General features: G+C 44.6%; 1 protein-coding gene across 1 annotated transcript in view; it reads right to left on the reverse strand.

Annotated features, from left to right (window-relative positions):
* LOC116986209 (cadherin-4-like) overlaps positions 1-8,855 on the reverse strand; it is a 481,573-nt gene extending 472,718 nt beyond the window's left edge. The window contains exons 1-2 of the mRNA XM_033041511.1: positions 8,448-8,855; positions 8,029-8,143 (exon numbers count right to left, since the gene is read on the reverse strand). Of these exons, the coding sequence (XP_032897402.1) occupies positions 8,029-8,143; positions 8,448-8,501 (169 nt within the window). The 5' untranslated portion in view covers positions 8,502-8,855. The remainder of the gene's footprint in view (positions 1-8,028; positions 8,144-8,447) is intronic.
* Positions 8,856-16,392: the final 7,537 nt, after the last annotated feature.

Below are 16,392 nucleotides of genomic sequence, written 5' to 3' on the forward strand. Positions count from 1 at the left end.
TCACCCACCTTTGCCTGTGTGTGAATGAGTGTGAGTGATTGGTGGTGGTCGGAGGGGCTGTAGGCGCAGAATGGCAGCCATGCTTCCGTCAGTCTGCCCCAGGGCAGCTGTGGCTACAGAAGTAGCTTACCACCACCGAGTGTGACTGAGGAGTGAATGAATAATGCGATGTAAAGCGCCTTGAGTATTAGAAAGGCGCTATATAAATCCCATCCATTATTATTATTATTATTATAGATTGTTCGGGACTGAACTGGGAATTTTCTGAAAGCTGGGAGATGCAGATTTAAACCCCAACTTTGTAGAGACTTACTTCTTCATTAAATGCAAAGCTTGGGCCGACACACACACTGCTGAACGCCACTCAAGAGATCCTACCACTGATGATGATATTTCTGCAACCAGCAAGAATTACAAATTGTCTTCCATTGAAGGTATTATTCCCATTCAAGATAATGAATGCACGGTCCAACATTCGAACGCAGGCTTAAACAAAGGAAAACCAGTGGATTTATCTCAAACCTGAACTCCAGTGAATCTGTTAAACTCACCGCTGCTGTACCTTTGGCATGCTTAAACGGAAGACATTATTCTGTGATAAATTTGAATTGGCAAGATCCTACAGCATCAATTACTTCACTAGGCTTAGAAATGAAATAATTTCCTGTAAAGTGGCTGTAATCATATGAACCGCACTGCTCAATAAAATGATGAAAAATGTTACCGAATTATTACGGCTGATACAAAGGATTAAGAAAAAGAACAAAAATTTTCAAAAGCAAAGTGAAAACTAGCGGCCAACATTTTATCTCAGTCTCTCGCCTTTATTCCTGCACAGCAGAGTGCAATCAGAAAATTGTGCTGACGAGGTTAAGGGTCAAGCTTCTACTAAAATTAATTTGCATAATTAAAAACTCTTGCATTTGCCAGCACAATAGGAATAATTACATGTGATTATTTTGTTTGCTTTAGAAAATACCGAGCTGGATCATGTGCACTGTCCAGACTCAACACCTAATAACCACAGTTACACCTTGCTTTAATTCAGAAGCACTGAGGTTATGGGGAGAAGGCAGGAGAAAGGGGTGGAGGGGGAGGATAGATCAGCCATGATTACAGAGATGGAGAGAGTAGACCCGATGGGCTGAATGGCCCAATTCTGTTCCTGTAACTTCAAGAACATTGGACTCGAGCAGCAAACTGGTCTCAAGTAGTATATTCCGTGACCCCTTCCCAGGGACAGAGACAGAGTCAGTCACACAGAACAGGCCCTTCGGCCCAACCTGCCCATGCCGACCACGAGGCACCATCTAAACTCGTCCCATTTGCCTGTGTGCGTCCCATGTCCCTCTAATCCTTTCCAATCCACGTACCTGTCCAAGTGTCTTTTAAATGCTATTGTTGTACCTTCCTCAACTACCTCCTCTGGCAGCTCGCTCCATACACCCACGACACTGAGAACAAGTTGCCTCTCAGGTTCCTATAACTGTATATCATGCCCCCCCCCCCCCTCATCTCAAACCCATGTCCGCTGGTTCTTGATTCCCCCATCCTGGGTAAAAGACTGTGCATTCGCCCTATCTATCTGCAGTAGACAAACTGCTGGAGAAACTCAGCGGGTGAGGCAGCATCCATGGAGCGAAGGAATAGGTGACGTTTTGGGTTGAGACCCTTCTTCAGACTCATAGATGCGGCCTCGCCCGCTGAGTTTCTCCAGCATTTTTGTCTACCTTCGATTTTTCCAGCATCTGCAGTTCTTTCTTAAACACTATCCATCTGCTGAAGATTATATGCACCTCAATGAGATCACTCCTCGGCCTCCTGTGCCCTGACAAATAAAGTCCTTGCCCATCAAATGTTTCCCGATAGTTCAGGCCCTCGAGTCTTGGCAACATCCTCGTAAGCGCAAGATTTAAAAACACTTTGATGGCCAGCATCGGCTCGTCAGTACTATTTGAAAATGCAAATAATCCAAAAATCATCACATGAAAATATTAATGAAAGCACTTAGTAAAATTAAATGAAGAAAGCATTTAGATATTTCCACAGAGTTGATGACCCCATACAAATGAATATGACAATTGTTATTACAGTGGTTTCCCAAGAGGTAAATTGGAGTGGACGCAAGATCTTTGCTTAGCAGGTCATTGCGCAGTAATGCCCCTGTCCCACTTAGGAAACCTGAACGGAAACCTCTGGAGACTTTGCGCCCCACCCAAGGTTTCCGTGCGGTTCCCAGAGGTTTTTGTCAGTCTCCCTACCTGCTTCCACTACCTGCAACCTCCGGCAACCACCTGCAACCTCCGGGAACCGCACGGAAACCTTGGGTGGGGCGCAAAGTCTCCAGAGGTTTCCGTTCAGGTTTCCCAAGTGGGACAGAGGCATAACTCTGCTGAATGATAAGTCCATTGGCCGTACAAGCAGTCAGAGGTGCCCATATTTCATCTTCAGCAAGTCTCAGTACAGGTCCACCACCGATTGTCCAGCAACTGGTGGTCTGGCACCACCTTTTACCCTGGACAAAATTACAAGAGCAGACTTGAAATCTCCCCCCTCCCCCCCCCCTCCCTCGAAAATGTGGTGCCTAGGCCGGGTGAGGCGGCGCATCTTGACCTCATCGGGACTTCCGCGGCCAATCGGCGGGTCGAATTATCCCCCTGCAACCAGGTCTCCGTAACTCCAGCCCGGCCAGAGCCGGCAGATCTGTTCCCGTAGCCGACTTTGCGGGCTAGTATCTCGGCCCTCCGGCAGCCTAGGAGGTCCGCTCCGGTACCGTTGGACTCCCCTCGGAGGCCGTGACCTCTGTTGGTCCGGCAAAACGGAATCATCCAGAAAGCCTCCGGAACCGAGGATGCCGGTAAATCTAGTCCTGCATGGAGGCCTAAAACTTGCTAAGGAACAGACAGTACCTTTTTAGAACCAACAACTATCATTTGTTCTGACGCTTTCAAGAATGGCAACATGGTAAAGATTTAGTAACAGTTGAAAACAGTTTTTATCAGAAATACAATTTCAACTTGGATGTGCCATTCTGCAACTGCAAGGAACCAGATATACCACAGACTTGAAAAATGCTGAGACAGACACTATTTTCTTTGACCAAGTTACACAGCAGATTAAATATTAAAAATGATAGGCGTGTTTCCTAGTGCCAATACATCTCAGACAATTAGCTTTTTTAACTTTCTAAACCAGTGACAGATTGGCAGACACTCACAATTCAACACAACATTGTGACCAGTTGAAGATACAACCTTGATGCTGACAGACAGAATTTTCCCCCAGTATAAATGAAATCAGAAAAAAAGGTGGATATGTTTTGGGTTAAAACCCATCTTGTAACTTTGTTTATACCAAACACAGTAATCACAACACATAATGACTAGTGTAGCTGGAACATGTTGGCCAATGTGGGCAAGTTGGGCCGAAGGGCCTGTTTCCACACTGTATCCCTCTATGACTAGTGTAGCTGGGACATGTTGGCCAGTATGGGCAAGTTGGGCCGAAGGGCCTGTTTCCACACTGTATCACTCTATGACTAGTGTAGCTGGGACATGTTGGCCAATGGGGGCAAGTTGGGCCGAAGGGCCTGTTTCCACACTGTATGACATGAGGTCTGCTAGATGATTTTACCAGGTTGTATGCAAACATTTCACTGTGCCTAGCTACATGTGTTAATAAGGTTTCACTGAACTGAACCATTGAATTTTAAATGTAATAATCTAACAATTCCCCAATTAAGCAAAATATATCTGTAGTCTTCAATGTTAGAGAGACAATCAGATATAATACAAATGGGCGAGCATGGGTTCAGAGCGGTAAAGCTGAATATAAACATAATACAAATCAGGTGCGATCCTGACCTCTGCTACTGCCCTTGTGAAATGTGCTTGTTCCCCTTCTAACAATATAGGTTTCCTCTGGCTGCCCGTTTCCTCCCACATCCCAAAGACAGGTCGGTTAGTAAATTAATTGAATAAATATGCCCGACAGATTTATTCCTTTGCAGGTGCTATCACAATGTTTAAGAATCATTTGGACAGGTACATGGATAGTGTGTAGAAAAGAACTGTAGATGCTGGTTAACACTGAAGACAGACACAAAATGCTGGAGTAACTTAGCGGGACAGACAGCATCGCTGGAGAGAAGGAATGGGTGACGTTTCTTCAGAATGAAGAAGGGTCTCGACCCGAAACATCACCCATTCCTGCTCTCCATTGGCATATGGAGAGGATAAGAGGGATACTAGCCAAATGGAGGCAAGTGAGACTAGTGGATATGGGCCATGTTGGTTGGCGTGGGCAAGTTGGGCTGAGGGGCCGGTTTTCCATGCTGTATGACCGAGGTTGGGGGAAGAACAGAACCAGGGGCCACGGTTTAAGAATTAAGGGGTAGGTTATTTAGAACTGAGATGAGGAAAAAACAATTGATAGTCAGCAAGGACTCAGTGGGCCGAAGGGCCTGTTTCATGCTGTATCTCTAACATTTAGGCATCAACCTGCTTCAGAATCTACAATGAGTTTTTAAAAAATATTATAACTTCCATTCAAGCAAATGTTTTTCGATTTTTAATTTCACAAATCTGATTTACCCTGTGGATACTTGCTTATGGTCACTATTGGCTGATCAAACCTCCAGCTTTCCTTAAAAGTTCAAACCCTTAAAGAACACCCCAGAAAATCCAGGACAAATATATCTGCAAGAGAAAAGAACACAAAGTGCTGGAGTAACTCAGCAGGTCAGGCAACACCTCTGGAGAACATAAGCTGCGTGACATTTCAGGTCAAGTTCCTTCTTGTAACTCCCTGACCTGCTGAGTTACTCCAGCACATCGTGTCCTTTTGTGCATCAACCAGCATCCATCTGCAGTGCTTGGTTTCCATAGATTTCAGCCACAGTGTGCAATCAGGAATAACACATACTCCTAACCAAGGACACCTCAATAAAGCATTGCTAAAAAAACGGGTCAGGAAATAAGTTGATCGCATTCACGATGGAATCAGCTGCTAAAGTTCTCAATTCAAATCAGTTTCCATTCACATAGTTTTTTCCTTAACTTCCCTCATCATCAAAATAAATTATAGCAGCCTGAATACAACGCTGCCACCATCCGAATCAAGAGTCTTGATTAGTATGGGTGTCAGGGGTTATGGGGGGGGGGGGGAGGCAGGAGAATGGGGTTAGGAGGGAGAGATAGATCAGCCATGATTGAATGGCAGAGTAGACTTGACGGGCCAAATGGCCTAATTCTGCTCCCATCATTTATGACCTTATAACTCAACAGGACAGGCAGCATCTCTGGAGAGAAGGAAAGGGTGACGTTTCAGGATGAGACCCTTCGTCAGACCAGAAAAGTCACCCATTCCTGAGTTACTCCAGCTTTTTGTGTCTAACTTCGGTTTAAATCAGCATCTGCAGTTCATCCCTACCCTTATGATCCATTTTGGAGACGAGAGGAAAAATAAAATAACTCATCTGCTTGTCGGGGAATGAAAGGTTGGGCCAAGTTAGACAGAATTAAAATTTCCAAACTGCACAAGCTGGATAAGAGAAGAATAAAGGGCAAACATTTGTTTCAATTCATTGCAAGGATTATAATCAAAGGAACTTCAGTTCTGAGAATTGCATTGCTGCTCCTTGTAATAAGAAGTCTGCAATTAGTGAGTTTTACTGCATTAAAACCACTAGTCATTGTCTTTGACAGGTTGAAATGTTTTTATAAGGATTGGTTCATTCGCTAGGAACATCATTAATTCAAGGGATGTTGAAACACAATAATAGAATAATAGCCACGATAATAAAAACAATAACAAACTCAGTTTTCAGTTTATTGTGTCAGATTGTATTGGAAGCCAACAGGCGAGTTACCCACTTTGATCATGTCCCAACAACCACAGGTCACCAAACATTGGCGAGCTCAGTAGTACAAACTCGACATACAATTCAGCATTCTAGATGACCATGTTGCAGGTTCAACTGCTACCCAGCTATGTGTGGTCTTTGTAGATCATGCACAACAGCCTTAATATCGATCTCCGTTTATTTTATTCATTCAGGTAAAATACAAGGCATTTTCATATTGCTTATGCATTCAAGATATCTTGTATGATTATTCATAATACACAGCAATGTGGCGCCCATATTAAGCAAGTTTTAGCGGGTGTATTAATGCCGTTTGCATTAATTTGCAGCAACTATCAAGTTTTGATCAATTAATTTCAATAATCAATTTTTGATCAATTAATTTCATCAGTTTTCATGTCAACTACTCTGGACAGTAAAAAATACACAGGTTCTGTTTTTGGAAACAGGGCGTGAGGGACCACTACTGCAGTGAAACGAACAGTTTCAGAATTAATTGCTAAGTTTAGCACGGTAATGACATTGCATCTTATAGACCCACACCGCACAAATATCACCAGCCACCAGCAATCCGTATCTCACAAACGTTGCACCTTCCACGAAGTCACCTTGGCCTCGAGCCAAAGGACACCATCAACCTATGTGGTGTGGAACTTTGAACAGACCTGCACTGTGTGGTATATCCCACCCAGCGCTGATTAGAAGGCCACTCGGTCGGCTGTTCTATCTGCTCAAACAGTATTTACACACACACACACACACTTCCTCCACCACCCCACCCACAACGAGAAAGAAGACAATTCTTCTTTCATGTCTTCCAAGGTGACAATCCACATTCCAAGAAGGATTTTTTTGTGGGCTTGCAAAACAATCAGTATTGCCGGGGCGAGCGCATCAAAACAATATGCCTTCAAGTGTCCGCCTCTTCTGAACCCGTGCCATCGACTTCTACGTAACGAGACTGTCGGTTTAAGTCATTCACACCGCTGCCATGATTAAAAACCTAACAAAATCACCGCTTCGATAATCTTTTCCCCCTTGGAACCAACTCTCTCCCCACTGAAACAGGGGCAGGCGAGAGCCAGCCATCCTTTTCCCCAGTCCCATCTCCTAAATGATCACCGGATTTTCATAATTCCCCACACACACACACACACACACAGCCAGAATTCTTGCCTTAAAAAGATCAAAGTTAAAACATTTTTAAAAAAGTCCACCAAATTTAATTAACACGTCCGGGCGTCAGCCAGAGAAGACCAGACACAGAGAGACAGAGAGAGAGATACAATGTAACACCCCGCTGGTTCACTGTTTCAATCCACAGTGGTTTCTCCACTGCATTTAACTCTGCAGTCCCAACTAAAATAAAATATAGGGAGAATTTACAGCGATCAAGCCAGCGGGCGGGCAATGAAACGCTGCAATCTGGACCCAGATGCAGCAATTAGAAACGGTACTGACTACAACAGCTCACATCCCTTTTACAGCAGCATCTCTCTCTCTCTCACACACACACACACACACACACACAACACTGCACAGCTTTCAAAGTTTCAAGGGTGCAAACTGAGATCACACGGCTGGGAACGGGGGGGGGGGGGGGGGGGAAGACGAAATTAAATGTCTTTAAAAGAACTGATTCTCAAAGCACTGGGCAGCTTTAATTACTCAATTGCAAGCACCATTCAGGAGGGGAGAGGCGAAATATACCAGAGCGATCAATCCTCACATCGGCACGAACAAATAACAAGGCAGTTAGTTGCAGAAGGCAGGAGGAGCCGGTTCTGCAGATCCACAGCCAGTATTACTGGACTAGAGGGAACTCATCTCCTCCAATTCACATCCTCGCAAAACACAACCCTTCATCAGCACCAGCTCCAAAGATCAGACAATGAAAGTTTTATTCAGGCTAATGAGTCGCTGGGGAGGTGGGGGTTGGTACACACGTCTACACTGATCAGAGTTAATATTGTCACTTGCACCGTGACAAGAATCACACCCTCCAAGGTAAGGAAGGGCTGGAGCAAAGATCTTGGCTCTAAGATCTTCGGGCTGGAGGATTTCACCCCCAGTGTTAGGCGCAGCTAGCCTAGATGGAGAGGGAGAGGGAGAGGGAGAGGGGCAGAGAGAAAATGCACGGCGTTTGTACATCTCGCTGCTCTTACCTTGAAGAAAACTCTGGCCCGCAGCTACAGTCCTGGAAATAAACACTGCATATACATCTTCGGAAAATCCAGTCTTGCAGGCGGTTATTTCCCTTCCAACACCCGCCGCCGTTGCCTAAGACGATCAAGCAGAAACATTGTCCATTCAAACTTATTGCTGGTTAAAACAGCTCTCACCCCAGGGGGGCAGTTTTATTTTTCACCCCCTGCCCTCCCTCCAGAAATGCCCCCCAAAAGAGGGACCATAAAACAGGATGCGGGGAAATTTAGGGGGGGATTACAGTGCAAATTGTAGCAGGGGAGAAACAGAAAAGACAGCGAGGAAAAGGCGTGCTTTTAACGCTAACTGCGGCGTCCAAGCACCACCACCACCACCAAATACATTTATCACCAGCTATTAACAAGAATCGTTTTCTCACCCCGTCCAAGCAAATAAGCAGAGCGATCCGAAGGATTGCAGCGGTGGTTTGCATTTCGCCAAGTGCATTTATCCCTGGGCACACACACAACACTACACTACACACACACACACAGACGGAAAAATAAAGTCGGGCAAAGTTTAAATTAAAATATAAGCCCTCTTTGGTGGTGGGTGTCTCTGCTCTTCATAAAGCAGAGAGAGAGAGACTGGGAGCCAAGTCTGCGCTGCTCGTCCTTGCTCTCCTTCAAGCGCTGCACTGGGCTGGCTCTACGCTTGTGTGTGTGTGTGTATGTGTGTCTCTCTCTCTCTCTCTCTGTCAAATTCTATGCTGCAGGTGCGCGGCGCTCCACCACCCTCTCCCTCTCCTCTCCAGAGCCACCAGCACGTCAGCAACTCCGCCCAGCGATGGGAAAGGGAAAGGAGAGAGGGGTGGAGAGAGGGAGTGTGTGTGTGTGAGAGAGAGAGAGAGAGGGGAGGATGCAAGTGCAGGGGTTGGTGACAAGACGAAGTAGAAATGCCCCCCTCCCCTCTGAAGGATTTACATGACAATGCAGAGCGCAGCCACCCACTATACTGTCGTTTTTGTTTAAAAAAAAAAAATCACTGCATTCTCTCCAGTGCTAGCACAGAAGAAGCGATCTGTACACACGCAGCCTCTTCGCCAGCGCTACCACTCTTTAATACAGAATCACCACCACAGTACATTGCTGCAGCATGCATGTGGGACTTAAAACATATATACATAATACAATGTGCAGGAAGGAACTGCAGATGCTGTTATAACGATTCTACACGTTTAAATTTATATGTATAAAATATCAACTATAAATATATTTACATCTGCCCGGATCAGGGCGAGTGCAGCAATTTAAATGTAACCACATTTTTTGGTACATTTTCAACAATTGCATTTTGTATCCTCATTGAAAAATATACTTGTTCCCAACGATTTTTGGGAGTGGGGTGGTCTTGCCCCTTCCACCTCTCTCTCTCTCCACCACTCTGCTCTCCCCTCTCCATCCCATCTTGCTTACACCACCCCCCGGATTAGGACCAGACACAAAAATGCCAGGTTATTGATCTGCAAGTCAACGTCACACAAACCCCAGGGTAGAAATAGAAAGCACTGGATATACACAGCAGGTTGAGCAGTATCTGCATAGGTGGCGCAGTGGTAGAGTTGCTGCCTTGCAGCGCCAGAGACCCGGGTTCGATCCCGACCAGGGGTGCTGTCTGTACGGAGTTTTACGTTCTCCCCGCGACCGTGTGGGGTTTCTCCTGGTGCTCTGATTTCCTCCCACACTCCAAAGACGTCTAGGTTTGCAGGTTAATTGGCTCCTGCATAGTGTAAATTGTCCCCAGTGTGTAGGATGTGCTAGTGCTGGGGTGATCAGTACAGACTCGATGGGCCGAAGGGACTGTTTCTACCAAGTGTCTGTAAAGTCTATGCAGAGAGGGATGGGAAAAAGACTTATGTGGGTGGCATTGGGGCGCAGCTGGTGGAGCTGCTGTCCGACTGTGACATGAAGGCTACATAATGGTAGTAGAAACAGTTCCGTTTATTGACACGTGTAACGAGGTACAGTGAAGCTTTTGCTGTGTGTCAACCAGTCAGTGGAAAGACAATGCATGATTACAATCGAGCCATTTACAGTGTGCAGGTACACAAGGGAATAATATTTTGTGCGAGATCAGACCAGTAAAGTCTAATCACAGATAGTCGGGGGGTGGCAACTCTGTGTATTGTCCCAGTACAATCTATTATTGATACACTGCAGTCTTGCACTCGGGTAGGTTCGTGTAATATCACTGAATTATGTGCAAAACAAGGAATTTCACCGTATCTAGGTCCATGTGCCAACAAAGTACCACTGAACCTGACCTCAGCTGCTGTCTGTGCAGAGTTTCCACGTTCACCCAGAAACTGTGTGGGTTTCGACTGGGTGCTCCGGTTTCCTCCCACATCCTAATGTTGGGTGGGGTGGTCGGTTAATTGGCCCCTTAATAAAAATTAAAAATCTAAAGTAGAGAGAGAGTTGATGAAGAAGTGGGTTAACACAGAACAAGTGATCGATTGTCAGTGTGAACCTAGTGGGCCAAAGGGCCTGTTTCCATTCTGTAGCTCTAATCTAAATGTGATTATTTTTGTAGCCATGCAGCCAACAACTAAACCTCGACGTGGCATAATGGGGGAAAACAGTCTATCAAAAGCACAATTTTGTTAGAATGGAAAACCAGACTGCTCATTCAAGAGAGTTTTATTGTCCTGTAATGGAACAATGATATTCTTACTTGCAGCAACGCAGTGGAACAAAGTGCTCAGCAGACACCATCATAAAGAAGAAATATTTTCAATATATAAAAAACAAGAAACAATCTAGTGTAAAGACAAAAACAATGCCCCCTAGATCCCTGGAGCAATTAAGACAGTTTGTCTTAATTAAGACAGAGTTTAGTTGGAGTTCATCGTGTTGAATAGCCTGATGGGTGTTGGAAAGCAGCTGTTCCTAAACATTACAGCTTTCAGTTTCCTATATCCTCGTCCCGATGGCTGGAGTGAAATGGGAGTGTGGCCAGGGTGGTGTGGTTCAAACAATGTTGAAGGCAAAGCTTTTTCAGTTTGAGATCCAGCACGGAAACAGGCCCTTTGGCCCACCAAGTCCGCGCCGACCAGCGATCCCCGCACATTAACACCAATAACATACTAGGGACAATTTACACGTACACAAATCAAAGACAATTAATCTACAACCCTGCACGTCTTTGGAGTGTGGGAGGGAACCCGAAATCTCGGAGAAAACCCATGCAGGTCATGGGGAGAATATACAAACTCCGTACAGTCGGCACCCGCAGTCGGGTTCGAACCCGCGTCTCTTACACTGCAAGGCAACAACTCTACCGCTGCGCCACCATGCTGCCCCAAAGGATCACCTGAATCATTACAGTTGCAAGGTTTCTGATTAGGGAAGTTGGAAAGAGGAGATTGAAGCAGATCTGCCCTGTTTATGGATGATCTCAGAATCACGCAGTCATTACGGGTGTCAGGGGTTATGGGGAGAAAGCAGGAGAATGAGGTTAAAATAGGGAAAAATAGATCAGCCATGATTGAATTGCAGAGTAGACTTGACGGGCCAAAGCAGCATCCAGCAAACCCTTAGTAATACAGCACGGAATCAGGCCCTTTCGCTCACACCAACCAGCGATCGATCAGTACACACTAACACTATCCTACACAATAGGGACAATTTACAATCTTTATCAAAGCCAATTAACCTACAAACCTGGACATTTTGGAGTGTGGGAGGAAACCAGGGTCCCTAGAGAAAACTCATGCAGTCACAGGGAGAACTTACAAACTCCGTACAGACAGCAGCCGTAGTCAGCATCGAACCTGGGTCTCTGGCGCTGTAGGGGAACAACTTTACCACTGTGCCACTATGCCAACCTGTGAATGGATGATCTCAAAATCACGTTATCTCCAGAAGGAGCATCCAACAAAGTTTCCATCACAGTGGTTCTTAGCCTTTTTGGCATACATACACCCATACTCAAACAAAACACCGTATGTGGGACCTTTGTTAGGTTCCTAAAAATGGGCTCAACAAATGGATATGATACTTATGACCCCTTCATTTCCCCCGCTAAAGCCCCAAACGACCCCCAGGTTAAGACCCCCACCCCACCTCCACATCAGTTTGAAGAAGGGTCTCGACCCGAAACATCACCTATTCCTTCACTCCATAGATGCTGCCTCACCCACTGAGTTTCTCCAGCATTTTTGTCCACCCAGGTTAAGAACCACTGTTCTATAAGATAGGAAGAGACACATTAAAAAAAAAAAGGAACATCAGAGCCATGAGCAGCAATAACTCACAATCAATTGCTGCAAAGATGAGAACCCTGGGCTGAGCAAAGACCAGCTTCACCCTCAGAGCAACACTAACCATATCAAGGTCCGAATGTAATTGTTAAATTTGTATTTGAGATAAGTAGTAATTAAGAGTTATTAAGTACAATTGGGGTTGAGCAGATTGGGTTTGTTTAACAAGATAGTTGACCAGAAGATAAGGATCCACAACAAGACACAGAAGGAACCCATTTAGCCAATCCCAGCAGACCAACCCCATTAACCTGAAGATGGGTCTCGACCCGAAACGTCACTCATTCCTTCTCTCCAGAGATGCTGCTTGTCTGGCTGAGTTACTCCAACATTTTGTGTCTATCTTTGGTGTAAACCAACATGTGCAGTTCCTTCCTATACATTAATCTCATTGCTTCTCTTATTTCCCAATTCTCCTCCAATTTACTTTCTCTCAACATGTACTTTGATATAGATCTATACATCACGGCGGCAGTCACTTTGGCCCACCAGAACTATATTCTGCACTTTGTATCTTCCCCTTTGCTCTATATATTGTACTTGAGTTTGACAATGGTATTTATAGGTGTAGTATATTACCTGATCTATTAAACACTACAACCTCCAAACTCTAGACTCAGAGACATTACTTTTGACTTTGCAGTACTATTGTCTATTTATTTGTCTGCTTTCTTATACATATTGAACTTTTTTGTTGTTTATTATGGCTTTGGTAGAGTTATGTTTTTTTTTATTTTAGAGATACAGCGCGGAAACAGGCCCTTCAGCCCACCGGATCCGGGCCGACCAGCGATCCCCGCACATTAACACTATTCTACACACACTAGGGACAATTTTTTTACATTTTCCAAGCCAATTAACCTACAAACCTTTACGTCTTTGGAGTGTGGGAGGAAACCGAGGACCTTGGAGAGGACCCACGCGGTCACGGGGAGAACGTACAAACTCCGTACAGACAGCACCCGTAGTCGGGATCGAACCCGGGTCTCCACTGCTGCATTCGCTGTAAGACAGCAACTCTAACGCTGCACCACATCTCTGTTACATATCAGTTGTGCTGCTGCAAATAAGAATTGTATTGTTCTTTTTCGGTACATATGACAATAACAAACTCTTGACTCTCTGGACTCCACCTCAATACAAGTGACAATAATATAACCTCAATCTAAACCACCTTGTCCACGCTAACTAACCAAGTTGGCATAATAGACCAGCAAGTTGGCATATTGCCTGCATTTTGCCCATTGCCCTCTAAACCCATATATCTGTCCATGTTCTTTTACTAAATGGTTCTTTTGTCTATCTATACTGAGAGGAAACTTACAGGAGCCAACTAACCTACCAGCGCACATTTGAAAAAGGGTCTCGACCCGAAACGTCACCCATTCCTTCTCTCCAGAGATGCTGCCTGTCCCGCCGAGTTACTCCAGCATTTTGTGTTTGTCTTTGGTTTAAACCAGCATCTGCAGTTCCTTCCTACACATTTGAATGCTGGGAGTTAGCCAAAGGAAACTCCATCCTGGTCTACACCCTATGATAAACATCCCCCTTATTTTTTCTCTCCACACTGCCCCCTTTCTCTACAGCTTTAAACATATACGATTTGTAAATCGTCCCCATTCTGATGAATGGTCATCACTCTGAAACATCAGCTTTGTTTCTCTCTCCACAGCTGCTGCCCGACTTGCTAATTATCCCAGCCTTTTCTAATCTGACTACAGACTTTCCGCATCTAACATTTTTTTAACACGAGTTTTAGTTTTAGAGAAACATGAGTTTTAGTTTTAGTTTCACTGTCGTACAAAACATGATGATGATGATTTAAGGCCACTTAAATGGACGGGGTCATGATTCTTCAATGATGTATTAACAATACAGAGGAATTCATTCAATGGATTCCCTAACAACAAACTCTCCCTCACAAGCCACCAACCTCTCCCTCAATGTCAGCAAGCCAAAGGAGACTGTGATTGACTTCAAGAAGTGAAGAAGTACATAAACCCCAGTCTATATTGATGGTGATAAAGCAGAGATGATCGAAAGCTTAAAGGAATAAATATCACCACCAATTTGTCCTGGTCCAGCAACATCGAAGCCATGGCCAAGAACGCATGCCAACGCCTCTACTTTCTTAGAAGGCTAAAGGGCCTGTCCCACTTGTGCGACCATATCCGCGAGTTCTGGCGCGTTTGCTCTTGACTCGTACTCGCAGCATGGTCGACACGAGGTCATAGGAGGTCTGCGTAACTCTCCTTCATGCTCGAGAGTGGTCTCTGCGTACTCGAGGCCTCAGTTACATCGTGGAGTTTTTTTTCAACGTTAAAAATTGCCCGCGAGCAAAAAAAGATCGCCATGGAAAAATCAATACTTTTTTATTCGTAGGTTTATTTGTAGTAGGTCGTAGTAGGTCGGCATGTTAGGCGTGGATAATCAAGGGTAGTCGAAGGAAGTCGTAGATAGTCTTCATCGTAGTCGAAGGGAGGTCAAAGGGAGGTCGAAGGAGATGGAAGGATGTCGTCTTCACTCTCCATTATTCGGTATCCAATTTTCCAGAAGTTAATCATAGCTAGTCGAAACTGGTCTTCAACATAGTCGAAGGAGGTCAAAGGAGGTTTTCTACATAGTCGAAGGAGGTCTTCAACATGTCATTTTTTCAAACTCTCCTAACCTCTTCTAAACTCGCCAATTAGGTCGCCCAAGTGGGACAGCCCCTTTAGGAAGTTCGGCATGTCCCTAACAACTCTCACCAATTTCTACTGATGTGCCCTAGAACACATCTTATTGGGATGCATGACAGCCTGGTTTGGGAACAGCTCCATCCAAGATCGCAAGAAATTGAAGATAGTTGTTGATGTAGCCCAGACCATCACACAAACCAGCCTCCCTTCCATTGACTCCATCTACACTTCACGCTGCCTCGGCAAGGCTGCCAGCATAATCAAGGAACAATCTCACCCCGGTCACTCCCTCTTCTCCCCTCTCCCATGTGGCATGAGGTACAAATGTTTGAAAACCCACACGTAAAGATTCAGGGACAGTTTCTTCCCAGCTGTAAGCAAGCAACTGAATGGTCGTATCATCAGCTCGAGAGCGGTCCTGACTCCCAATGAATTGGAGATCTTTGATCCATCTTTAATCGGACTTTATCGGACTCCATTGTTACATCTTGCACTGAATGTTGAACCCTTTATCCCTTATCTTTGCATTGTAGATGGCTTGATTGTGTTCATACATAGGCCTTTCTCTAACTGAACAGCATGTAAACCCGTACCTTGGTACATGCAACTATGATAAACTAAACTAATATTGTCAGACCTTAAGCACTTTGGAATTAAAAAAAATCTCATGAAGTAATCTACTATCTTAAATATGCGGGTGAAGTATAATCATGGGACCGATATAGGCCAATGTGGGAAACCAGTAAGATAAGTTGATGGAATCAGTATAAATAGTTTATATTATAAGTTAGCCACATCTTCACTGATAAGAAATATATGGAACTTTTTCTCAATGAGTATTTCACAAAAAGTATTGTGCTAAACATCCTTATTCATTTCATAAGTTGTGCACGCTAGGATTCTCTAGGTAGTCCGAAGATGGAGTTCAAGCCTGCATTGAGAACAATACAGCATCAATCACTCTTCATAGCAAAGGCATGAAATAGAGGCAGGGTAAGTCTCTGGCTGTTCTGCCCGAACTACAATCAACCTTAACTACTCACCCTTGAAAGTATAGCCGTTGTGAACCAAATATGAATTTTCTCGCCTTCCATGCAATCCATCTTCATAACATCTCTGTGAATGGTTGAAAATTTCATGTCAAATTTTTGGCAAACTACAGTCACTTTTGTTCTCTGGATTTATACCCGTGCAACTGGATCGATACTGTCCGACATCACTTGAAATAAAACTAATATGGATCATCAGGCCTCCAGACCAAACAAAAACAACATCCCAACTCCACAATTAAAGTTGAACTTATGTAGAATTGGTGCAATCGTAGAGTTGCTGCCTTAAAGCACCAGAGACCCACGTTCGATCCTGACTATGGGTGCTGTCGGTAG

The sequence above is a fragment of the Amblyraja radiata genome, chromosome 23 (genome assembly GCF_010909765.2).
Source record: "Amblyraja radiata isolate CabotCenter1 chromosome 23, sAmbRad1.1.pri, whole genome shotgun sequence".
Classification (NCBI taxonomy): Eukaryota; Metazoa; Chordata; class Chondrichthyes; order Rajiformes; family Rajidae; genus Amblyraja; species Amblyraja radiata.